Source organism: Salarias fasciatus, chromosome 9 (genome assembly GCF_902148845.1).
Source record: "Salarias fasciatus chromosome 9, fSalaFa1.1, whole genome shotgun sequence".
Classification (NCBI taxonomy): domain Eukaryota; kingdom Metazoa; phylum Chordata; class Actinopteri; order Blenniiformes; family Blenniidae; genus Salarias; species Salarias fasciatus.
This window is the reverse complement of record NC_043753.1, coordinates 6,700,311-6,725,652: the sequence shown is the minus strand read 5'-3', so window position 1 is coordinate 6,725,652 and position 25,342 is coordinate 6,700,311. Positions and strand designations below refer to the sequence as shown.

General features: G+C 45.7%; 2 protein-coding genes across 2 annotated transcripts; both read left to right on the top strand.

Moving 5' to 3' along the window:
- Nucleotides 1–1,819: 1,819 nt before the first annotated feature.
- LOC115393920 (aspartyl/asparaginyl beta-hydroxylase-like) lies at nt 1,820–23,832 on the top strand. Its single transcript, XM_030099028.1, has 26 exons — nt 1,820–1,867; nt 1,944–1,991; nt 3,644–3,850; nt 4,121–4,165; nt 6,066–6,134; nt 16,590–16,670; nt 17,273–17,371; nt 17,793–17,828; nt 17,910–17,954; nt 18,502–18,531; nt 18,646–18,678; nt 18,776–18,811; nt 18,909–18,956; nt 19,804–19,866; nt 20,183–20,251; nt 20,337–20,422; nt 20,491–20,577; nt 20,679–20,829; nt 21,129–21,265; nt 21,369–21,467; nt 21,555–21,644; nt 21,965–22,102; nt 22,174–22,309; nt 22,410–22,501; nt 22,604–22,737; nt 22,838–23,832. The coding sequence occupies exons 3-26, from the start codon at nt 3,757–3,759 to the stop codon at nt 22,986–22,988; spliced, it is 2,049 nt and encodes a 682-aa protein (XP_029954888.1). The 5' UTR covers nt 1,820–1,867; nt 1,944–1,991; nt 3,644–3,756; the 3' UTR covers nt 22,989–23,832.
- Nucleotides 9,970–14,250, top strand: LOC115393928 (calponin homology domain-containing protein DDB_G0272472-like). The gene is made up of 3 exons (XM_030099037.1): nt 9,970–10,203; nt 10,287–10,328; nt 11,537–14,250. The coding sequence occupies exons 1-3, from the start codon at nt 10,134–10,136 to the stop codon at nt 13,171–13,173; spliced, it is 1,749 nt and encodes a 582-aa protein (XP_029954897.1). The 5' UTR covers nt 9,970–10,133; the 3' UTR covers nt 13,174–14,250.
- Nucleotides 23,833–25,342: the final 1,510 nt, after the last annotated feature.

Here is a 25,342-nt window from a genome sequence, read left to right as displayed (position 1 = left end):
GTAGCTACTTTAATTTCAGACTGGATTTACACACATTAGACTGCTCTCTGGTGTATTTGTTAACCAGTCTTGGACATTGTCTTCATCTTGATTAATTTTCAAAATTCCAGCCATATTTCACCATAACTTTTGCAACAATGTCAAGTTGTTGACTGGTTTTGGACATATTTGAGACTTCGTTGGACACTGTGTTTCAGTTGGTAGAGTGGTTTTCTCGCAGTCAGGTTGTTGGTTCGATTCTCCATGTCCCTCCTGTCCACATGTTGGAAGTGTCTTTGAGCAAGACACTGAACACCAAACTGCTCCCAGTTGATGGACTGAGCTCCATGCATGGCGGACACCTCCACCGGTGTGTGTGTGTGTGTGTGTGTGTGTGTGTGTGTGTGTGTGTGTGTGTGTGTGTGTGTGTGTGTGTGTGTGTGGTGTGTGTGTGTGTGTGTGTGTGAGAGAGAGAGAGAGATTAAGCTCTTTGGGCTCTGGTGCTAAAGCGTTGTATAAGTCGGGTCCATTTACTGTTTGGTTTTGGACACATCAGTCACACTTTATCTTTGTTGGGAAGTTCTCAACATTTCTCGAGAACACCGGTCTGTAGTGCATGCTGGGAAAAAGTCCCGACCATGTCCTTTTAAACTCCAGTTTTCCTTCCATCTCCTGCTAAGCTAACACTCTGCTCACAGATGTGTGGGGATTGTCTGGAGTATGGCGGCTGTCCGTGTCTGTCCCACTCTGCCCCTTTAATGCAGGTGACCTGTCCCACAGCTGAGGTGGCCCACAGATATGCCCGAGCAAAAAAAAAAAACAAAAAAATGTGTCAAGGTTATGTGGAGGGCTATTCTGTCCTCTGTGGCATCTGACACCGCCACACGGCGCTCGCAGGGTTTTGTCAGCTCTAAGAATAGTGTGGATCAGGTTCTGGACGTCCACAATCGAAGAGGAGGAAGGAGGAGGAGGAGCTCCGTCTCTCTGCTGCCCGACCACACACTCCTTCTCCTCTTGTAGTTTTCTTTTTGTCTCTCTGGATCGTCGTCTTTGGGATTATTTTCTACGGCTTCTCGCCTCTTTCCAGACTCGTTTGTTGAAGGTACCGTCAGATTTCAGCTCCTCCTCTGTTCTCTTAGAGTCACTGTCGTGTCCAGTTCGTCCTGCTGGTTAGCGCTAGTTCTCCCATTCATCTCCTTCTCTTTCTGACCTGAGGACAGACTGGACACTACAGCCGCTCACAGCACCCCCAGGTGGTCCACCCTGGTATTACAGGCTCAACGTTTCTCATTAGTGTTCTTACGTCGTTTTAGGTCTTTTTCTTTATCATCGGAACTTTTCATTTTTTAATTCTGCTTCTCGAACATGTCCCACGGTGTGGTTTTAACATCAGAAACCTGCCTGTGGACTGTTTGGTCTTTCTGAAGAGTATTAGCAGTAGAAACATGTCACCTGACTTTTAAGCTCATTTCTGAATATTTAAGCCAAAAATAAACCCTGTTCAAGGAATGTAACTTTTAGAAGGGTTGCAGCTGTGTGAGATCACTCACTTTGTATCAGAAGCATGTATTTGTGACGTACTTATTCGTAGATCCGATCCTTCAACTCTAAAACTGTGTCTTTAATGTGTGTGATTGATGCGGCTGCAGTGGACGCCGTCCTGATCGAGGTCTCTAAGATCTCCTCATGCAGCGATACCGCCACTACGGCGCCTCCTACTCCTCCCCCCCTCGAGTCCCGGCACCTCCCGTAGAGGAGGTCCAGGCCAAGGAGGTGGAGGAGGAGGTGGTGGAGGAAGAGGAGGAGGAGGTGGTGGTGGAGGAAGAGGAGTTGGTGTACACTGAAGAGGAGGAGCCGCTGATAGAGGAGGTGCAGGAGGAGGAGTCAGGTAGGCTCGGGCCCGGTGAAGCTCCATCCGGTTCTGTTCGGGTCGACCTCTCACCCTCCTGCTCCGCCTCCTTTAGGGGGCGTCCCCGAACAGGAAGCGGGACAGACGGTCGTCACGGAGACGGGTAGGAGGAGCTCATGAGTTTGGCGTGGCATGGATTGGCACGGTTTGGCAGAAAGGTCGGGACCTTGTCTGGCTGGGCAGTCGCATGTACTCAAAAAGCCAGGTTTTCACAATAAAAGCATGAGCTGAGCCGACTTTCTTTATATTTTGAAGACTGGTTTTGAACTAGCTTCTAAGATGTTCCAGACTCATTTCTAGCATGTTTCAGAATAGTTCAGCACCCGTGTTGGACGTTTGGTGTTTTGAGAGATCATTTAAAACCTCAGAATCTTCCAGGTGTCCATCTTTCTTTCCGGTGGAGGATTCCTGGGATGTGCGGGACAGGCCTTTCTGGTCCTAATGTCCTGGTGGGGTAGTCATCACAAATTCCAGGAGTTGTTTCTCTGCTCTGTCTTCAGTCATCCTGCTGAAGTTTTTCTATCTGAGAGACACTTGAGGACGTTTACAGACCTGACAGTCCGATGCAGGATATTTCTGGTTGAAGACGACACAAACACACACAGCAGCTGCTGTTATCTGCAGACCTTTCAATCCTCAAACAGCTGCTCTCTCTCTCTCTCTCTCTCTCTCTCTCTCTCTCTCCCTCTCTCTGTCGTTTTGCCCTGTTGAGCTGCAGCCACATTATCTTATTGTGTCTGTTTTCTTTGTCCTTCTTCTTTATTTGCGTCTTGTCTCCGGTTACAGCTTGTTAAAATTAGTCCTCTGTAAGTGACATGTCTGAAACGGCTCTATGTAACATGCTGAGTGAAGGCTGTCCTCTGTTTGGATGGGCAGTCTGTGGATGTGCAGGGAGAGAGTTCTGTCCAGCAGTACACTAATGGGTGTTAGCATGTTGGCTAACAGCACGCTGTCTTGCAGTGACTCCATTCACAGTGTGGAAAACAGCAGTAAGGTGAGCTTCAGCTAACGCTAGCTACGCTTGGTTTGTATGTTTGCTAACAGCATGCTAAACGGTTTGAAGCTTGCAGGGTTGAAGGGTCAGTGTTGAAGAGAAAGGGTTAAAAGGTTACATAACATTTACGTTATGTAAGATTACGTTTCTGTTGCTGGTATTTTAAAGAGGCGCTAGGCAGAGAGGTGGTCTGTAGTTTGAATCCAGGGCTCTGTGTGGAGTTTGCATGTTCTCCCTATGAGTGGATTTTAAAAAAAGAACCCGATGACCCAGTTTACCCAGTGAAATTTTAAAGTGAAAACGCAAAACTTTTGTAGTATTTTGGGTTTCCTCCTGCACAGCAGCGAGGCTCAGAGCCTCTGAAAACACAACTTTGAGGAAATGCTGCTCCTGCGCATACACACAGTAGTCATAGTAAAGAGTTCATTATACGTACAATAACTGTTTTCCTCCAGATTGTCATGACTTCCAGTCCAGATTGTCCTGGTCCTGGTCCTGGACTTGATAGTTTTAGAGTTGAGAGTTACCATAATAGCATCCAATTCATCGTCTCGCCATTTGAACATTTTGAAAACATCACCATGTGAAGGTGAAGCTTTTCTGAAAGAAACAATGCGTTTTCTCCTGAAACCTGGTGTAAATGGACCTTAACGCCCCAGAGGGGTGGATGAGCGTGCGTGAGCAGGACGGACAGGGTAGCTGTAGCATCCACCGTTTGAGTTCACATTTCATCTGAACCTCGGTCTGTTTCCATCCTGCAGATGGGAAGGCCACACAGTCTGAGAGCAAGAACGGGAGGAGGACCGAGGGAGGAGGAGCAGGAGGAGACGCAGCAGCAGCAGCAGCAGGAGGAGGAGGAGCAGCCAAGTACTCCATGTTCACCTGGTTCGTGGTGCTGGCTCTGCTGGGCGTCTGGAGCTCGGTGGCCGTGCTCTACTTCGACGTGGTGGACTACGACAGCGTGCTGGGTGAGTAGCAGGAGGACTGGACTCCTGCTGAAGCTCGAGGAGCCTTAAGAGAGGGAGAACCTGCTGAGAGCAGGAACACCGGAGAACCCTCTCAGAACAAACTGCAGAGCTCTGAGGCCTTCACCACTGTTATAGCAAATGTTTGGTGTGATTTAAGATGAGTTGATGTGATCTGCACACCGTTAACCTCTTCCTCCTCCTCCTCCTCCTCCTCCTCCTCCTCTTCTTCCTCCTCTTCTTCTTCCTCTTCCTCGTCATCTTTGCATGCAGCCAGAGCGAAGGAGTTTCGTATGAACTTTTCAGAGGTTCTTCAAGGTACGATCTCCAGATTCAGACACGTTCTCCCATGACTCCATCCATCCTTTTCCATCCTAGTTCCATCAGAGAAACCAGTTCAGAGTCAGGAAGACGAGTTGACATGAACCGAACCGCAGCAGTTCATCTGAAGTGAAATAACTCAGCGGTTTTTACTTCTGGGTTCATTCCACTAGATCCTTGAGGTTAACTGTTATCAAACCTTCTGATTGGAATCAAACCCACAACCTCGGCTGTGTGCTGTGACTTGTACTCCACAGTACATCTTGATACAACATGTTCGAGACATCAAACAAACACTCAGCATTCTCACTTCCTGACTGCTGAGTCATCGTGCTGAAGGAGCTAGCCTCGAAGCTAAAAGCATGTGTGGAGGTCGAAGCTTCTCAAGTTCTTCCAAAGCTGTGACGCCGATGCTAGCTTTAGCAGTAAATCTTCTCCAGGGGTGTCAGACATAAGGCCTGTGGGCAAAAACAGGCCCACAATATGCTCCAAACCAAATCAGCTAAGCCACCAAGCAAATTATGAAAATTTCAAAGAAAATTTGTTTTTAAAAGCATACAGAATGGACTTTGCACCAGAATGTTTCATTAAAATTAGCTTTATGTTGAAATTCAGATCATTGTTATATTAATTGTTTGATTTTGTGAAAATATAAACATTTTCATCATCTGTCTAAAGAAAATCTTTCAGGCTTAAGTTTAAAGGTTAATATGTCACTATTTAACGGTCTCTCAAGATGAAGTGGGGCTGCTTGTGGCCCCTGAAGGGAAATGTGCGTGATGCCGCGGTTCTGCAGTGTCAAGTGCGAAGTGTTCGTTTTCTTTCATCAGCAGCTCTCAGACTCTCGATAGACAGTAAAATTAGCGGCAGCTTCTGCCACCACATCCTTCCTCCTCTCACTCCGTTACTATTCTTATAGGTTCCGTGCGGCGTCCTGCATGCTGCAGTGCTGCTTCATATCATTCACAACACTTTCTTCACCTTCCCATGTCTTCATCTGCAGTGGAAACGGCTCTGAAATGAGAAACAAGGCACATAAACTGAACAACATTCAGTTTCTTCATGTCTTTTCTGCTGAATGTTGATATGGTTATTAGATGCATGTGAGCACTGACCTCCTTTTCAGTGTCAGTTTTCACTTCTTCAGAGTTCATTATCAGTAATTTAATACAGAAGCGCTGCTTTGTTAGCCCTCTCTGAGGAACGGTTCTGACTTCTATGCCAGCTCCAGGCTGGTCTCGTCCTGATTCTAGAATAGTGTTGGACCTGTTTCTGACTGGTTTTCTTTCTGACTTTTAATGTAGTTTTATGCTAACCTCAGCATGTTTCAGATCATTTTTAGACTGATTCAATGCAGTTTTCACTTGAGTTTTTTTAAATTTTCAGCTTACATGCCTAATAGTTTGATCTCTACCCTTTATTGGGTTGGGTTTTAGACTTTAGGTTCCTTGTTTGATGGTTTTTCTTATTTGTTCCAGGTTTTGGCTTGATTTTAGAATTTGGGTTAGCTTTGGATTGGTTTCAGGCTCGGCTTGAAATTAATTCCATGCTAGCACTGACTTAGTTGTTTTCATGATTCAAGCTAGTTTTATCCTTAAATTAGTTCACAGTAGCATGAGCTAGTTTGGGACAGACCACAGGCTGCCGGTTTGGATCTCAGTTTGTTTTGGTTCTGATTTGTTTGAAGGTTTGAGTCTCTAGAAGTTTGGGGCTTTGTTGTAGATTAACTTCATGCTCATTTTGGAGAAGTTATGAGTTGGGTTCAGGCTAAAATTGTGTAACAGTTACCAGAATGTTTGTTTTAATGATCCCACGGCAGTTCTCCAGAGGTTTCACTCAGCAGACCCCCCCAGCAGTGTCCAATGTGAAGATAATCCCGCTCCTCCTCCTTCCTCAGGTAAACTGGCGGCGTACGACGCAGACGGAGACGGCGACTTCGATGTGGAGGACGCCAAAGTTCTGCTCGGCAAGTCCAGTTTGATCTTTCCTGTGCGCTCTCTTGAAGTGGTTTACAGCCGAGTAATTTTGACCACTAGAGGTCAGAGGTCAGTCCAGACCGGATCTTTGAGCTTCAGGTGGGGCAGTTTGCTCGCATGACTTCATTCGTATGGGACTGATATAACCTGCCAGCAGCCGTCCAGCTGGACTAAGAGTTGAAAGACGTGAGGAAGTCTTCAGTCCTCTTCAGTGTCCGCCTGCTTTCTCAGACCTCTGGCTGTGTAGCTCGCAGCAAAGCTGTGAAACCGAGACAGGAAGTGAGGGAATTATTCAGTCTGTGCTTCATCTTGAACTCACGATTTCTCTCTTCTCTCATCTCATCACCTTTTATTTTGGGTCTGACGTTTTGTCCTGGTGGACCTTCGTTTCCTTTACATTCCCTTTATAATTTACTCCTTCGTGGCCCTCCTCCACCCCGTCCTCCTCTCCTCCATCTCCTCCATATGCTCCTTTGTTTTTTGTTTTTTTTGTTTTGTTTTGTTTTTTTTTTGTCTCTCTCTCTCTCTTTCCGTCAGGCCTGACCAAAGATGGCGACGGTAGCGCCAACGCAGAGTCGCTTGAGGAGGTTCTTAATATTTTAGCAGAGGAGGGCTCTGATTGGATCTATGGCTTCTTCACCTTCCTCCATGACGTAGTGTCTTCGCCTGTAGAGCGAGGCGAGAAGGTGGAGGATGAGGAGGAGGTGGAGAGGGACGAAGAGGAGGAGGAGGAGGAGGACGGGACAGCCTCCTCATCTGACAAGGAGATCAAAGGAGTCATACTAGACCTCCAGAACCAGTAGCAGCTCCAGCAGTAAGCAGGACCCACCCGGTCCTGGGACTGACCAATGAGGACCAGACCGGACCAACTGGAGCTCCTGGTCCACAGGAGCAGGAGGAGGACTGGTTTCCACAGAATCCATTGGGTTTACCTTAACTGAACGTATGATGTCAACCTGGAAGTTTCTGGAAGGTTTTTATCAGTCCCATAGCTGAAGGACATTACTGTACAGCCTGAAGGTTTAGGGTGACCTCTAGTGGTCGTAGTAGGCATGACAACAGCAATGAAGAAGCCGAAACACAAACTTTTCCTTTGAAAAGTGCTGTGTTGTGTAGTGGGGAAATAAAATATGCTACGCTATAATGAGTTTATCTCACATTAAAATCAAGTGTTCAGATTTATCTTCACTTTATATTGTCACATTGTTTCACGTTAAAACATGAAATGATGTAAATTTGTTCAGCTGTAAATGCTTGCCATGCCTTAGTGTAATTTTATCACAAAACAACACGCTAACATCTTTTTTTCACTGTTGGAACTTCATCATGGTATAAATCCACACTCACACTTCACTCACACGCTTTACTCAAGTAGAAGAACCAATACTTTTTTTTTTTTTTTTAAACTGTGTCTGTTCTTCAGTAAAAACAGAAGTTTGTCTCTGACACTCTGGTGAAAGGTCAGATTCAAATTCTCTATGTTGGTACAAGTTCTCAAAAATATGCTATTTAAAGGACTTCAAAATTCCAAAGTAGAGGTTGTGCAATTTACTCAAGCAGACAAGCTAAAATTTCAAATTTTAATTTTTACACATGACTCTTCATCATGACTCCATTTTATTTAACATCAGAAACCTTAAAAAACCCAGAACTGGATCCCTCGCTCATCCTGAATACTTCCTCAGTTCCATAACGTTTATTGCTCAGACCTGACCTGGGTAGAAAGAGGTTGTTCATACAGCTATGAAATATATGAGGTAACCCTACCGTAGTACTTCTCACATATCCAAAAGAGCTCAAGGTTTTTATCGGATTTGGTGTATTTTTACTGTTTCATTGTTGAAATTGGCACAATCAGACATTGAAATATTAAAGCACTCTATTACTTACCACATCTGCTGGATAACAACTTCTGTCAGTCGATCTTCTAACTGTTTTACACAGTTCAGGGTTCAGGATCGATGGGCCTGGGTTCAGGCTTCAGGGTTGATCCGTATGAGTTCATGGTCCTGGGTTCAGAGTTAGCTTTTCTACGATCAGGCTTGCTGGTTTAGGGTTCAGGTGTCAAGGTTCTCTTTTCTGAGATCAGAAAAGGAGAGGTTTCGGGGTTCACAGTCCTCTGTTCAAGGTTATGGGTTCATGGTTCAGGATTCCTGATTCGAGGTTCTCTTGTCAGGGTTCTGGGTTCTGGGTGCATGCTCCTCGGCTCATAGATCTGAGTTCAGGATTAGTGGTTCAGGGTTCTGGGTTGTCTTTTCAGGATTCACATGTCAGAGTTGATGGTTCTTGGCTTGTGGTTCTGGGCTCATGGTTCAGTTTTCAGGGCTCTAGGTTCAGGATTTATAGTTGTGGTTCAGTATTCTGGGTTCATTGTTGATGATTCATGGTTCAAGGCTCTCTTGTCAGGGTTCGGGGTTGATTGTTCGTGGTTCATAGTTCTGTGCTCTTGGTTCAGTATTCAGGGTCCTTGGTTCAGGATTTATGGACCATGGTTCAGTATTCCAGGTTCAGGACTGATCATGACTAACGTCACAGAGAGATGGTGGCTGCAGAGCGATGTGACGTTGACTTTTGGAGGTTCAAACCGCATCAGGCTGTAATTATTCTCTGCTCTGTGCTGCAGTGAAATACTTCATACTTCCTTTTTGATTTTCTGAGAACCACATCAGGGGCTCGCTTCTCTTTTTCACATCAGGCTTGCGAACGTTCTGGTTTCTCTGTTTCCACGTTCCACCATTTCAAGGTTTCCTTTTGTAGCTCATCTGCTGCAGATTTCTGAAATCCCTCAGATTTGATGTAGAAGAGTTGAAGTCATACGCTGGGTGGGAGGTTGTGCTCCAGCTTTCAGTGCCGTCGGTTCTTCAGCGGTGGATCACTGACCCCAAGAAAACAGAGGCATTTGTTTTTTTCTTTTATGTGAAAACAAGCTTAAACTTTAATGTTCTTCACAACTTTTTCCATGAAATTAACGTTTCAGTCACAGAGTTGATAGTGCTGCAGTGCTATGCCAATCAGCCATAACATTATAACCACTGAGAACTCCTTTTATCTCTTAACCCTTTTCTAACATGGTGCTGTCTGTTGTTTGATGGAAGAATTCTCAGCTTTCCAACGTGCCAGTCATGAATAATAAAGTGTTCAGTGAAACGGTGATGAACCGTGGTCAGAAAACTTTCTGTGACTCTGTTTCCTGTTTGTGGGTTCAGATGAGAAGAAGTTAAAAGGCCATGCTCTGAGGAGGAGAGGTACTGTATAACCTGTGTGTTCGCCTGTTTCACTGTGTGTGTGCGTGCCTCACTTGACAGGTGTGTGTGTCCGTGTGTGTGTGTGTGTGTTTGTAGAAGAGAAGAAAGAGGTGAAGAGGAGGGGTAAAGTTAAAGGTACCCTGCATGAGAGTGTCCTTCAGAATCAATGAAAACATCTGCATCGTATGGAAATGAAAACCTGACTTCAAAATCACACTAAAGCGAATGTATTTGTGGGATTACTGTAGAGTTACTAGTCTGATGAATCCCTAAACCGTTGAAACTTGTCAAAGTTATGTTGAAAAAGCCTGCTTGCCTGAATAGAAGAAATAAAACTACCTATGATGGTGGAGTAGGAAACCTCAGCTCTACAGAAGCTGAGCTTCAATCACAGTTTTTTCCTGATACTTAATGTTCAGTTCTGCTTCCTTTACTCATGTAAGTCAGTAAAGAAGTCTGTTTCCGTTCTTTTCTTCGTTCCTTTCTCTGATCGCACACGGTCAAAACAGCTCAACGCTGCCCCATCAGGTCATCATGGGCGTTGCTGTTTAATGCACAGTAAGCTTCCTAAAAGCGAAACACATTGCTGAGTAATGAAGACAAAAGTTGAGCAGAAGCCCCGTCTGTAGCCGTCTAAGAATTGAGCATAAATGTGTCTTTTGTCCGCCGCCTGGTTTTTATATCTGCTCGAGCTTTGCTTGTGTTGCGGTCTGCTCTGCCTGCTAGGTTTGTTTGCCTTTTCAAATGCCTTCATGTTTTATTCCAGAAAAAGAGACGTTAGTGGAGGCCGATCGACCCGGTAAACTCCCCGAAGGTATCGTCCCAAACCAGTCTGTGATCGCTGTTGTTAATGTCGAGCTTCTTTACTGAGCTGATTTTCCCTCTGTGCGTCAGTAGAAACTGCAGGAAAAGCTCCTGATAGAAAGAATACAACTCAAGGTATTATAAGCTGAAAGTTGCATGTTTTAAAGCAACTCTGACTGGACTGTGTTCATTTACACAGAAACTCTACTGAAGAGTTTCATGACCGCACGAATCAAATATTTCCATTAACATTGATTTGATGTTTAAAAGCTATGATGTGAACTCATGTTGCCAACATTGACCATTCAGCCCACGAGAATAGCTTATTTACTCTAATCACATGACTTTTCTGGTTTGGTAATAATGTCTAACTCAAAACCTAATCTAACGGGGGGAAAAAAACTTAAATGCAAAAATATCATAAAATAGTTAAATCAGAACCACTCACCACAAAGTAGTTGAAGTTATAAAGAATAATGGAAGACCATTGAGAAGCTGAAGATCTACAAATCTGAACATCACAACAAGGTCTTCTGCTGGTCGTGGAACTGGAGCGTCAGTGGCTGTCTGCCTTAACATTTTAAAACACAGATTCCATCAAACACTAGGACGTAATCACTGTTTCTACAACACACAATGATAAGATTCACTAATTGGCTCCTTATAGGTAAAAGAACATTTATCACTGCTAACACGCATGAGTGTTAATGCATAGCTAATCATACCAGATACTACACAGTTGTAGGAAAAGGAAAAACACCAAATGCAATCCTGCTTGTTGTGGATTGATCTGGGACTGTTCACATACGACCCCACACCATCCAGTCCGCCACAGTTTGGTGGACTGAATGATTTTCAGAAACCGTTTGGGACCGTCTCGGAAAGCTTCGGACCGTGCCGTATTGATTTTGTAATGTCACCCACCAGACTACAGTATGTAGTCCTTTGTGAATGGAGGTACCGCTTCTCATACAAGCATACTCCGTCACGCACTGCAGTGGCAGCCATCTACGAAACAGTACATCAGTGTGAAATTGATCGGTGAAGTACTTACGGTGGCATTCTACCAGGTAGTTACCGCTCCAGCCTGACCCTTTCACCTCATGTCCAAACAAGTTTTCTAAACTCAAAGCGTGACAGCCTGCTTTTTGAATCTTTCAGATACTCTGTCAGCATCTAGACAGTTCGAACCACAGAGACACGTTTCTGGTTCCGTTGGTGTGATTTTGCACGAGCATCTCCCCTTCCCTGCATTTCTAACAGTCCCTTGTTTGCGGTGTTTCGGCTTGTTAACAAGCTCGGTCCCACCACGCCGTCCTGAAACTGTCGACCTCAAATCTCAGAGCAGCCCGTCACAGGCGCCAAGCTGCGCTCGGCCCTGCGAGACGAGCTGAGGATGATCCACGAGAAGATGGAGGCCAAGAGGATCGCTCGCATCGCAGTGGCCGAAATCAGGGCCTTCCTCGCTGAGGAGGAGGAGCAGAGGGAGGCGGCCTGGGCGCTGAAGACAAAGACCCTGGAGGAGGCGGAGGAGAGACTGAAGGTGGAGACGGAGAAGATGGAAAGAGAAAAGGCAGAGAGAGAGAGGATGGAAAAAGAGAGGGTGGAGAAGGAAGCCCAGGAGAAAGCTGAGAAAGAAAGGATAGCCCGAGAGAAGGCAGAGAAAGAGAGACAAGCGCTTGAAAGACTGGCAAAAGAAAAGGCCGACAGAGAAGAGAGGGAACGGCTGGAACGAGAGAAGGCAGAGAAGGAAAGGATAGAGAGGGAACAGCAGGAGAAGGAAAGGAAGAGGCTGGAGCAAGAGAAAGAAGAGAAGGAAAGATTGGAAAGAGAGAGACTTGAGAAGGAACGGGTGGAGAGGGAACGGCTCGCCAAGGAAAAGGAAAGACTTGAGAATGAAAGGATTGCCAAAGAGAAAGCAGAAAAAGAAAGGCTGGAGAAAGAACGCCTCGAGAGAGAAAGGATAGCTAAAGAAAGAGCGGAGAAGGAAAGACTGGAGAGGGAACGAGTCGCCAAGGAAAAGGAGAGGCAGGAGAAAGAACGGATGGAGAAAGAGAGAGTGGAGAGAGAGAGACTGGAAAGGGAAAGAATTGCCAAAGAAAGGGAGAGACTTGCACGGGAGAGGGCCGAGAAGGAGAGGCTGGAGAGGGAACGAATCGCTAAAGAAAGGGAGAGACTTGAAAAAGAGAGGATAGCCAAAGAGAGGGCAGAGAAAGAGAGACTGGAGAGAGAACGAATCGCCAAAGAAAGGGAAAGACTCGCACGGGAGAGAGCAGAGAAGGAAAGACAAGAGAAAGAGAGGCTGGAAAAGGAACGAATTGCTAAAGAAAGGGAGAGACTTCTGAGGGAAAGACAAGAAAGAGAACGCCTTGCCAAGGAAAGAGAGAGACTCGAAAATGAGAGGCTAGCGAAAGCGAAGGCCGAAAAAGAAAGGATGGAGAGGGAGCGTATGGCTAAAGAAAGGGAACGCTTGGAGAGAGAGAGAATAGCCAAAGAAAAGGCGGAGAAAGAGAGACTTGAGAGAGAACGCATTGCCAAAGAAAGAGAAAGACTTGAGAGAGAGAAGTTAGCCAGAGAGAGGGAACGAATCGCCAAGGAGAGGATGGAGAGAGCGGCAAAGGAGAAGGAAGAGCGGGAACGGATGGAGAGAGAGCGCCTTGCCAGGGAAAGAGCGAGAGTGGCTCAGGAGAAGGCGAGATTCGAGAAAGAGATGGCTGCCAGGAAGGAGAAGGAGCGGCTGGAGAGGGAGAAGGCCCAGAGAGAGCTGCTGGAGAGGCAACGGCTCGCCAGAGAGAAAGCTGTGCGGGAAAAGATGGAGGCGGAGAGGCTGCTGGCGAAGCAACGCAGCGCCCTGAGGGACGATGCAAGGAAGCCCAACGTCTCCCAGACGAGGCCTCCGGCGGCAGGAGAGAGGGCCGAGAGGGCGAGCGCTTCGGCCGCCAGGAGAGACAAGAGCGACGTCGAGGGGAAGAAGAAATGAACCCAATGCTGTGAACTCCAGACCTCACCAATGGTGCTCAGGACTCTGACTGCTTTCTGGACCGATCTCTGATTTCTATCTTAACAAGCTGACAACGCACTGCGATCTCATGTTCTTGAAAGAACTGCCTCACGGTGACAACGGCGCCGCCACACTGTCATAGCATCAGAGACAAGTGATTTGATTCAAATTAATACTGTACTGACGGAAATATCCGACGCACAACATCTAAACCACTCTTCTGCAGCATAACGTTAGAGTCCGTTTCAATTTGGACCACAGGTGCCTCATGAAATAATAATGAAAGTTATTTCTTCAATTAATTTTTTTCAGTGATTTCAGGAAAAATCTATACTTTTCGTACTAGCTCAACATCTCTAGAAGGTAGGGCAAACAGAATATCCAGAAAATGATCAGATTATGACTGGGATTAATATTTGAACGCCGTCTTCCTCCTTTGTTAATCGTTGTTATAGCTGTGGTTTGTAGTTCTGACTTGTTTCACATGGAGCTAATCAGTCAACACACCAGGTGGCGCTGGTGAGAAAGGTTCCCTTTGAAACTTGAATATGATCACCCCCTTAGCTTTTTACACACAAAAACGGTTTTTGAAGTTGCATGTGCTAAAGGTGTGACAGTAAAATTTACCTGGTGCTCAATAAAGTTTATTCTTCATGTATCAGCCACTGAGTATGCTTAATATCCGAAAGAACATTTTTTGCAACCCAGACTTTGATCCTTCCTGCATCCCGACATTGCTGTTGCCATATTTTCTTCGACTTCCAGATGGCGTCACTTTCTTCACCTTCCAGTTCGACTTCACTCTGTATTATTTGTTAACAGAACTCCTAAATGTTGCCTTCACTGAGAAGCCAAACTTATTTTTTTCTTTTTCACTACATGCCTCTGTGATATTTCCTACGACCACCAGATAGCGCCTCTTGCTTGACCTTCGACGAAATCGAGAATGTAACGAAACTTTGTGTTTCACATTAGTTTGCATGTAACTTTTTGCTTTTGAACTTAGTGAATAAAACGTGTATATATGAAAATCTGCCTCCAAATGTGAAGTGTTTCATCCTTGATGTACTTTAGGTTGCTTGTGTGATTTGTTTGGTTGATTTTTCTAGAGGAAGTGCTTTAAAAACAGACAGGAAGTTCAGTCCTGGATATCATCTTCTTGATGGTGCAGTTTCTTCTTCACCTGATGGTCCGAGCTAAAAATCGGCCTCATTGTGTGGCTCTTTGTGTTGCATTCGAGTGTCTTTCTCCTGGTTAAGTTGAGCTTTTCCGTTGGAGAATCTTTGGTAAATAAATGCTGCTTTCCAAATTCAGGTGGGTTTGTGTTTCTTGTTGCAGCAGCAGGTTTTTCTTTTGTTTTTTTTTTACTTTGATTTAAATGTCATGTTGGTCGTCTGTGCACATAAAAGAAGGAACAGTCTCCACTGTGGCTGAGTAACAAAGATTACATCCTCCTCACTTCATATCTGCCTCCAGCAGGACTTCCTCTCCTCTGCCTCTCTTATTTCCTTCCTTCTTCTCATTATCAGACTTCTCTGGCTCCTCAGCTCCGACCAGTTTTTTTTCTTTTTGCTGTGAACCCCATCTGATATAGTGTCTCTGTCTGAGTGGAAAGTCTTACCTAATGTGAACAATCGAGCCAGTTAAAAGTATTTATGTTTTGCACAATTCAATGCTATAGAGTTTTTTTTAACGGACTGTTTATTGAGAGGTGTGAAGAGTCAGTCAGGAAGTGATATTTAATTTGGACAGGAGGTTGGAAAATAACCCACTTAACCTTACATGGGAATCTATTGAATTGTCTCTGCTCTTGGTAGTTCTACACTTACTAACATCGGTGTAAATTTCCATATTTTTACAACTTGAAGCTTTGAAAGATAAATTTCCATCTGAATTCTTGCAGGACACTGGTTTTTAATTGTGTGTAAATGATCTCAAGCAAAGTTCTAGAAAATTATCCAATTTGGAGATATTTTGTGGTAAAACTGATTTTGTTCAGTTCCATGTTTTATGTACTTCTTACTCAACGTTTTTAGTCTTTAGATGATTGTCCTCTTTCGAGTTAAACCTTGAAGGGCCTGTATCCTGCTTTTTTAGCTAGTCTAAACCCTAGAAATGGCATTAGCATGGTAATAGTTTATGTTTGGTGCTAAATTAAAGCCATTTAGTGTGAAATAAAAGTTTTTCTGAGGCTAATTCTGAAACCCAGAAGAGAAAACGCTCTGTTTCACTGAAATCCTGCCTCTCCCCCTGTGGACTTTGACTGACAGCGTACTTCAGCCAATCAGCGCTTCAAAACAAATACGCTGGCTAGCTTTAGCTCTTTAGCTCTAGCTTCTCTACACACAAAGACACGCGAAAACGTCTTTTCCTGTTAGAAACTCACCAAGCGCAGACCCTTCAGACTCTTGCTCTTGCTTGATTGTTGCTTTCAGACGACGGTCAAAGTTTATCTCCGTCATCGGAGTTACAAAAAGCGGCAACACTGATTGCCGAGGGCCTGCGGGGGGGGGGGGGGGGGGGGGGGGGGGGGGGGGTAGAGGGGGAGCCATCTTCACCGTGTGACGTCAACATGGGAAAACAGACCATTTTCACGGGTGCGGGAGGGGCTGCCTCTCTCAGCAGAAAAACGAGGAAAGCTCAAACACACAGGAGCGAAGGAAAAAAAACGCTTTGGGGGTGTTTTTGTTGAGTACATAACTATATAACAAGGTTAAAACATACAAAAAGTGAATTTTGCATGATACAGCCCCTTTAAAGGTGCATTAAGGAGTTTGCACGTTTTATGTGAAACAGCAGGCCCTTGGGCGTAATGCAGCTTAGTGAAAAACTCGTGCCTGAGGCTTGAAGAGGGGAACTCCTTCCTCGCTCGTTTAGAAGCGCTTGAGTAAGATTTAAGTTTCTTTTACCTGGTGGAGTCTGTGCTGGAGCTGTGGCAGTGCTAGAAGCCAGTCTGTTCTTACTTTCTGGAAGATCCTGCTCAGTTGTTGCTCACGAAGCCTCTGGCGGAGTAATGGCAGACAAAACGAAACCTAACTAAATCAGGCCAGCCGCAGCGTGCATTACGTCATTCCTTTCAAATTCTCCCCAAAAAGTTCTGGTGCCGGACCGGCACTGCAACTTTCAAGTGACAATGTAGCGCTGTTAGAGGTACTTGTAATGAATATGTCAGGGCACATTGTACACATCATTAAAAACCATAAATAACATATTTATGGTGGAAAATAAGTATTTTTAAAGTTGAAAAACTCCTTAATGCACCTTTAAGGAATTTAATAAAATTAAAGACATTCCTATCCCAACTCATTTGGGAGGTATTACCCTCATCAAAATTAAGGTGTCAGCATTTATCTGAACGAAGATCTGATGTGCGAAACCTTCTGAATCCCAAACAGGCCTGAAAGCAACACAGACTCCAGACGTGGGAGCTCCAGGTCAGAAGGAACCAGGAGAGGAACCGGGAGAGGGGGGAACAGGTGAGGAATCATGGGAGGAGGAACCAGACGAGAGAGTAACAAGTGAGGAGGTTCTCTGTCAGTAGACTCTGGGCTGAAACATGAGCTGTTACCTTCCTCCTCTTCTACATTCACACCGACACACAGTAACAAAAGGAACGCAGTAACAGCAGATCCTCCCAGCTCCTCTTTCACAGATTGAGTTTCTCCGGTTTGTGGAGCACGACACCAGCCGGTTTGATTCCCCATGAGGAAACACACTGACAAAAAACTTTATTAATACATGACAGCAACACAAAGAGCTTCACACTGAACAATGAGAATAATCCACAGAATGGCAACCTCAACCAGCACCATGAACACACACACACACACACACACACACACACACACACACACACACACACACACACACACACACATACACACACTACAGGACTGCAACACAAAGGTGGAACACTTGGAGGACTACTGAATTAAATGGTTTTATAAATGTATGAACCTTATGTAGATTGAAAGTCCAGCTGAAGAAGCTTTTCTCAAGTCTTCAGTTCATTATAAATCAAAATCTCCCAGCAACATTGACCCCAGAAAGAAACTGTTTCTTCTGTTTCTAACTGAAGAACGTGACGAGTCTAAAAGAACAAGTCCAGAGCCTGCCGAGTCTTCAGCCACCGAGTCCACACCAGCACCAGAGACCCAGACTGAAGGCTCCAAACCAGGCGAGTGTCCAGTACTCATCAACTACAGCTCCTGATGTTCTCCTCATCACATCTCCTGAACAGCTGCGAACTCTTCAGACTGTAACCAAGAGTTCAAACCAACTCGGTGAAACGTTGTTAGCTCCTTTTGAGCTTTTTCCTCATGTTTTTGTCATGTTCTCATTGTGTTCCTGTACTTTTCCTGCTGCATTCCTATCCAGTTCCCATTGTGTTCCTGCCATGTTCCCATCATGCTCTTGTCCTGCTCCCAGCTTGCTCCCGTCCCGTTGTTGTCTGGTTCCCATCCTTCTCCCGTCATGTTTCCATCCTCCTCCCATCCTGCTCCCGTCACGTGCAACAGTCTGCCTGTTCTGCATGATGGATGTTCTTTGAGAACCGGCTGCATGTTCTGACTGTAACCTGCTCTCTGTGTCTGATCCAGTCTCTGGATCTCAGGACGTGGAGACTGAAATCCAAGGTCGGTGCTGTGTGTACGTGCATATGTGTTCCTGTCTTCTGTGTGTGTGTGTTAATCTGCTAAAGTGTGTTGTGTCTCCAGCTGCCGTCCCTCTGCCTCCGTTTGTGGAAGACAGCTTTGTTCCAGGTCAGTCTTTTTCATTTATTGTTTGGGTTTTTTTTTTTTCTTACCTCAAACTGTGCTGTCGTCCACGGCTGTGTCAGATGACACATTATAGAACTAACCATATAAAAGCTGTTTAAATAGATCAGTGCATAAATGTTCAGAAACAGTGCAAAAGCTGCAGCAAAATGAAAGCTGGGGAAGCAGGTAAGAGGAAGTATTTCAGATTCAGATAAAAAAGAAAAAAGTTATTGAATGATTAATGAGTTGATATAGAACAACACCTGAAACATGAATAAATCAGGCAGAAAGAAGAAGACAAAGTAACATGTCAGGAAAATAAGAGAGGCTTTCATGAATCATGGAACCAGAAGAGAAACGTAAGTGAACTTTTGTAAAGTATTGTAGATTGTGGGAGGTCGAATGAAAATATTCGAAAGTCATAGAAATGAATAAATAAAGCAAGAGAAGAACCATGCTATAGACTGTTCAAGTTCATTCATCAGATTCAGTTTTTTCTTTATTTCTGTCCGTAAGATGAATAAATAACATGAACTTGTTTCTGTTGTAGATGATCCTCGAGACAGCGCCAACCCTTACGGTGAGCCACCCCCCTCGTTCTGCTCCTCAGGCCTTCACTCACTGTTCTCTTTGTGTTCCCTCGCTGCTCCCTGATCTTTGACAGTGATCCATTTCCTTGCTTTTCCCCTTTCAGAAGAAGAGCCAGACTCCATCGACACCACAGGAGGTGAGACTTCACGGTTTGGTTGAAGCTGTAGTCCGAGCGCTTTGGGTGCCTTCATGTTCCTTTAAGGACAAGATGTGGGTTTGTGTCTGTGCTGTAGCTCTGGTGGAGGAACCCTCGTCCAGCGAGACTGAAGGTGAGTCGCCTCAGAAATACCAACCTGTAGCTCCATCGTCTACCCTACCTCTCAGTTTCCTTATTTCAGTAACTTGGAGTGTTGTTCTTCTCTGTAGTGGCGTCAGATCAAGTCCTCACCAGCTCCAGACTCACCCAGGAAGCAGGTAGAACATGAAGGAACATGTCTGAACTGCAGGTGGCGCCATAACCGCACATCATGAAGCTAGCTCTGAAGCTAGGCGTTGCCCGACTATAGAGTCAACTTAAGGTTTTGAGGCTTTTATTTCCAAATATCTGCAAGTGAAGGCCCCGTTTCCACAATGTTTGCTAGTCAAAGAAGAAAAATTAGCTGGAATAACCGTCTAAATTTGTCTTTTGTTCATCAATTTTTTTGTGTTCTCACCATTATCAATGTTCATAGCACATTATTCTCAGGTATGCATGGTTTCATTATATGAACAACTAAAGTCACCAACTCCATGCCTGGCATGCTAACTGTGTCTGTTTCAGCCTTCCATCATTTTCTAAATGTGGGAACCCAAAACCTTTCTGATACCAAAATGCAAAACAAGTCTTGAGGACTTGCTGGCTCTCCTCCACACCGGGTCCTCCGCTGTGTGTGTTCCTTTAGGAGCAGCTGTTTCATTTTGTTGATAGTGAAGTTGCTCAACTTCTTTTCCACTGAAAAAACAAAACCACAGCTGAGAGAAATACTTGCGCCTCCTCATCAAGAGATGATTCAGGATTGTTCTCTCACACATCTGACCCTCAGGTTTTTCCCAACAACCAATGAAAAGAACTGAGAACATTTCCCTCCTGGGAAAGTAATGGAAGTCTTTAATCATGCTCTTCAGACCTGCAAAGCCTTTAAATTTTTCCACCTTTTCTGCAGTGTAACTTCTCTCACTGTGGTGAAATGGCGCCACCTCCAGGTCAAACGTAAATTATTTCACCAGGAAAAGTTTCTCCTGAAGCTTTCTGATATGTTTGAATGTTCTCTGCTGTTTGTAGAAGAAGAAACTCAACCTGAAGCTCAAGAAGAGGCAAAATCAGAGACAGAGGCTGAGAATGAAGGTGGATGCACACACACACACACACACACACACACACACACACACACACACACACACACAGATAAATAGAAACACACATACACTGTCAATCTCCTGGTTAATAATAGTGTAACGGTGCCCTCTAGTGGACAGCCTGTATATAATCTGTCCATCTTCTCTCTCTCACACACACACACACACACACACACACACACACACACACACACACACACACACACACACACACACACACACACACACACATACACATACACACTGTAACTGTGTCATCCCTCTTGTTTCTGTCTGTCTTTAACAATTGTGTTTTTGGTTCACAGCAGTAGAAAAACTGTCTGAGGAGAAACAAAGTGAGGAGAAGCAATCTGAGGAGAAACAACTAGAAAAAGGTCGAATCTCATAACAAGTTTTTTCTAAAACTGACATTTTACTTCTCCTGAGCTCTTTGACTGAATGTTTCCGTTTGTCTTCCAGCCAAGAAGAAGAAACCGAAGCTTCTGAACAAACTGGACAAAACCATCAAAGCAGAAATCGACGCGGCCGAGAAGCTCCGCAAGAAGGTGAGCAGGGCGACTGCTGTGCTTCCTGTGTGAGTAACTGTAACTAGAACTCCGGTTCCTGCTCTCAGGGGAAGGTGGAGGAGGCTTTGAGGGGGTTCGAGGCTCTGGTGCAGCAGCATCCACTGAGCCCCCGCGCACGCTACGGCAAGGCTCAGGTACTCAGCTCTAATACTGAAAGTACTGAGAGTACTGTGTTGGAGTACTTCATCGTTCAGTGTGTGTGTGTGTGTGTGTGTGTGTGTGTGTGTGTGTGCAGTCGGAGGACGACCTGGCTGAGAAGCTGCGCAGTAATGATCTCCTTCAAAAAGCCATCAACAGCTACAGAGAAGCTGCAGAACTCCCAGAAGCAACGTCAGACCTCCTGAGAGCGGCTCTGAAGAGACGAGCCGAGAGGCAGCAGTTCCTGGGTAACACACACACACACACACACACACACACACACACACACACACACACACAGCAATCCAATAGTCAGACTAAAACACGATGTCCGTCTTGAGATGATTTTTTGTTTTTAAACAATGTTTGTTTGAAGCTATGGTAATCACAGCTCCAGTTGATACATGCTAATGCTATGCTAATGCTAATCATAGGCCCTCTGAATACATGCTAATGCTAACGCTGCCTCCAGTGGGACACGTTTCCATCAGACTGAGTTGCTTCGGTCCTCAGCAGCTCAGTGAATCAGTAACGCCATGTGTCTCAGGCCGGATGCGAGGGTCCCTGATGACTCTGGAGAAGCTGGTCCAGATCTTCCCAGAAGACATCGGTCTGAAGAACGACCTGGGCGTCGCCCACCTGTTGCTAGGAGACAACAAGGGCGCCAAGAAGGTCTATGAGGAGGTGCGTGCGTCCTCCCATCAATACTCTCCTCTCAGTCTGAGGTTTGACAATCCCATGTCGGAGACCTGAGCTGATTGGTTCCTCTATGCCCCGCCCCCATCAGGTTCTGGAGGTCGCCCCTAGCAACGGGTTCGCCAAAGTGCACTACGGCTTCATCCTGAAGTCGGACAACCAGATCGCAGAGAGCATACCGTACCTGAAGGTGAGCGTGGACGTCATGTGGACGAGTCGTCCGCTGACGCCGTCTGTCTTCTGACGCCGTCTGTCCGCTGACACCATCTGTCCGCAGGAGGGTCTGGAGTCCGGAGAACCGGGAACCGACGACGGGAGGTTCTACTTCCACCTGGGAGACGCTCTGCAGCGGGTCGGAGACGACAGCGTGAGTGAGACTCTACCTCGGACCTCAAACCCACGTGTTGTTTAAAGTGTCTGTAATTTGACGTCAGCCTCATTCAACAGACGAACAGATAAGGAAAAAGATTCCGTTATGTTAGGTGTTGCTATTTTTAGTAAATTTGCATGAAAAAATCCCTAGATTCTCAAGTCAAAGCTTCAGTTTTTGGTCAGTTAATTTTCCTCTTGGTGTTTGAAATCAGTCCAAAGTTCATCTGACTGAAAACTCATCAAACCATGAAACTCTTCCTCATCCTCTTCTTTTCCCTCTGCCTCGTCGTTCCCCTCCTCCTCCCCTGTATGCAGGCGTATTACTGGTACGAGTTGGGTCACAAGCGCGGCCACTTTGCGTCGGTGTGGCAGCGGTCGCTCTACAACGTGGACGGGCTGAAGGCCCAGCCCTGGTGGACGCCCAAAGAGACGGGATACACCGACCTGGTCAAGGTGCGACCACACCGGGGGACGTAGAGGTGTGTGTGCTAGGTGGGTTTGACCTCTGAGTCGTGTGCCTTCAGATGCTGGAGAGGAACTGGAAGACGATCCGGGACGAGGCTCTGGCTGTGATCGACCAGAAAACGGGACTGTTCGTCCCCGAGGAGGAGAACCTGAGAGAGAAAGGAGAGTGGGGCCAGTACACTCTGTGGCAGCAAGGTAGGAGCTGACGAGGACCAACCCTGAAGACCATCCGTCTGTCCCTCAACCGGGATTTGGTTATTTGAGTTGACATATTTCATTTTTTGGACGTTTTCAGGGAGAAAAGTTGGGAATTCATGTCAGGGAGCTCCGAAGACGTGTTCGCTGCTGGAGAGGTTTCCTGAAGCTACCGGCTGCAAGAGAGGACAGGTACTGAGAGAGCGCAGCGTCGCGCAGGGCTTCTATCTCTCCAGGATGTCTCTGTTTTCTGAGGCCTTCCGTCCGTAACCATGGAGACGTGTGTGTCCACAGATTAAGTTCTCGGTCATGCAGCCTGGGACTCACGTCTGGCCTCACACCGGACCCACCAACTGCAGGCTGAGGATGCACCTCGGCCTCGTCATCCCCAAGCACGGCTGCAGGATCCGCTGCACCAACCAGACCAGGTACCGTCCCCGGACCCGGTCCTCATCCCCCGTCCCCGGACGTGGTCTTCAGTCTTCATCTTGAGCGGTCCCTGCTCTGTTCTCTGTCGCCCCCTGGCAGGACGTGGGAGGAAGGCAAGGTCCTCATCTTCGACGACTCCTTCGAGCACGAGGTCTGGCAGGACGCCGACAGCTACCGCCTCATCTTCATCGTGGACGTGTGGCACCCGGAGCTGACGCAGTACCAGCGCCAGACCCTCAGCCCCATCTAGACCAGCAGGGCCGGGCGGAGGATCGGACCGGGGAGGCTGCTGTTCTTCTTCTTCTTCTGTGGTAAACGTGCTGAGAACACTGCGAGGAGGTTCGGAGAAGAAGCAGACGTCTGACGGACAGACGGACTGGCGATTTTTGTTAAACTACTAAAAGTATGGAAGGCTCTGACGTCAGAATGAAGGATGTACGTTTGTGATACTACTGATTGGACCATAAACTGAACTCACCCGGTACTTCTGTAAAGGTACGGCATGGAACCCACCCTCAGCTGAACACCTTTAATTTATTTTCGCAAAAACGGACCATTTGATCCAACCGTTTAGTTCTTCTTCTTCTTGCACCAACGTGATTCAGATAAACATGAATATGAGCATTAGCTGCTTTAGCTTCATGCTACAGCTAACGGATATTTAGTATCACTGAGCGTCGAACAGCTGATGCTAACTGTTAGCATTAGCGTTACAGTGATGTTTCCTGTCTGATTAGACCTCAGTGGGTGGAGGGGACCGCGGGGAACCAGTCGTTTTTCTACCCCAGCCTTGCAGTACCATTTTGAACCACAAGGACGTTAGAAGTAATTCACGTCCACACGTTGTACCTTTCAGCCTCGTTCAGAACGACTTCATGTTCAGAGTGAGCCAGAACTCGGCTCGGCTCGGTGGTCAACGGGGAAATGCCAAAAGAACGCTGAATCAGCTCCGCCAAGCCTTAACGGAACAGCACCACTATGCATTCACTCAGTTTCTCTCATCACTTTTGCACAGAAAGAAATGTAACACAAATGTAACACAAAAAGATTTATATTTATATTAAAAAATTCAAAAATGATGGAAAAAATAGCAACAATAAAAAACCAGTGTTTTTTTTTTTTGAAAATTTGTTTTGAGTTGATGAAAATAAAAAAATCAGGAGATTTTTTTATGTTTTCGTACATTTATTTTCACATGTTTTGTGGAGGGATGTCACACTTGGGCCCTGTTTTCAAGTGAAGCTTTCCGTGACAGCGGTGCCCTGATCCACTGAAAACGTGACTTTTTTTTTAAATGCTCAGGCAGCGTCTCCATGGAAACGGGGGAAAACGCAACTTCTTTGTTTTAGGGTTGAGTCGCCTGGAAGAACAATGTTCCATACGAGTGTCTGTGTTCTCTTAGTTTATAACAGCACCAACTACACCGTTTTCAGCATTTCCTGTTTCCGTGAAAACAGACATAATTTTCAAAATGTTGTTGTGTAAAAACAAAACTTTTCCAAAATGAAAACCCCCAACACAAATTCAACTTGAAACGTCGTGTGAATGAGGCCTTAAATTAAAGCTTCTTCTAAACTCACATTTTCTCTCTATGTGCTCATTAAATATCTCAAAATGTGTTTATCCTTCTGTTGTTTTTAAAGGGGCTGTATCATGCTTTTTTAGCTAGTCCAAACCCTAGAAATGGCATTAACATGGTAATAGTTTATTTTTGGCGCTAAACAAAAGTCATTTTTTGTGAAACAGAAGATTTTCTGGGGCTAATTCTGAAACCCGGAAGAGAAAACGTTCTGTTTCACTGAAAATCCCACCTCTCCCCCTGTGGACTTTGACTGACAGCGTACTTCAACCAATCAGCGCTTCGTTAGCGCCTCTAAGGGTTAGCTTTAGCTCTTTAGCTCTAGCTTCTCTACACGGAAATACACGCGAAAACATCTTTTCCTGTTAGAAACTCACCAAGCGCAGACCCTTCAGACTCTTGCTCTTGCTTGACTGTTGCTTTCAGACGATGGTTAAAGTTTATCTCCGAGAGTTCGAAAAAAGCGGCAACGCTGATTGCCGAGGGCCTGCGGGAGGGGGGCTCAGGGGAGCCATCTTCTCCCTGTGACGTGAACGTGGGAAAACAGCGTTTTCACGGATGCGGGAGGGGCTGCCTCTCTGAGCAGCACGAACAGGAGGAAAGCTCAAACATGCAGCCACGAAGGAAAAACCGCTTTTGGGGGTGTTTTTGGTGAGTACATAGCCATGTAACAAGGTTAAAACATACAAAAAGTGAATTTTGCATGATACAGCCCCTTTAAACTGATGTTCCTGAAGTCACACAAAGTTGTTAAATTCCATTCATGTTCAGCACAGCTTTGGAAAACCTAATCCCAAAAATCTCCTGAATGCCAGTCGATCTCCCCTCCTTTCAGATGAAACCCACACGCAGCCTGATGTTGGTGTAAATGTTTACTTCTATACATTCATTGAAAGGAAATACATTACATTACAGTCGAGTGGTGAGGGGCGGAGCCCCGCCGAGTCCAGCGCTTTGTACAGAGGGTTCCGGTGAGACGGGCTTTATAACAATAATATACAATCTTTAAATAATTCGGTAAAAAC

Excerpts from the sequence above, each read along its gene's own strand:
- LOC115393920 (XM_030099028.1), top strand. The coding sequence starts at position 3,757 with ATGTTCACCTGGTTCGTGGTGCTGGCTCTGCTGGGCGTCTGGAGCTCG. Across the intron at positions 17,372-17,792 it reads GACTGAAGGCTCCAAACCAG|TCTCTGGATCTCAGGACGTG; the intron begins GCGAGTGTCCAG and ends TGTCTGATCCAG. Across the intron at positions 20,578-20,678 it reads CACGCTACGGCAAGGCTCAG|TCGGAGGACGACCTGGCTGA; the intron begins GTACTCAGCTCT and ends GTGTGTGTGCAG.
- LOC115393928 (XM_030099037.1), top strand. The coding sequence starts at position 10,134 with ATGCCTTCATGTTTTATTCCAGAAAAAGAGACGTTAGTGGAGGCCGAT. Across the intron at positions 10,204-10,286 it reads ACCCGGTAAACTCCCCGAAG|AAACTGCAGGAAAAGCTCCT; the intron begins GTATCGTCCCAA and ends GTGCGTCAGTAG. Across the intron at positions 10,329-11,536 it reads TAGAAAGAATACAACTCAAG|AGCAGCCCGTCACAGGCGCC; the intron begins GTATTATAAGCT and ends CTCAAATCTCAG.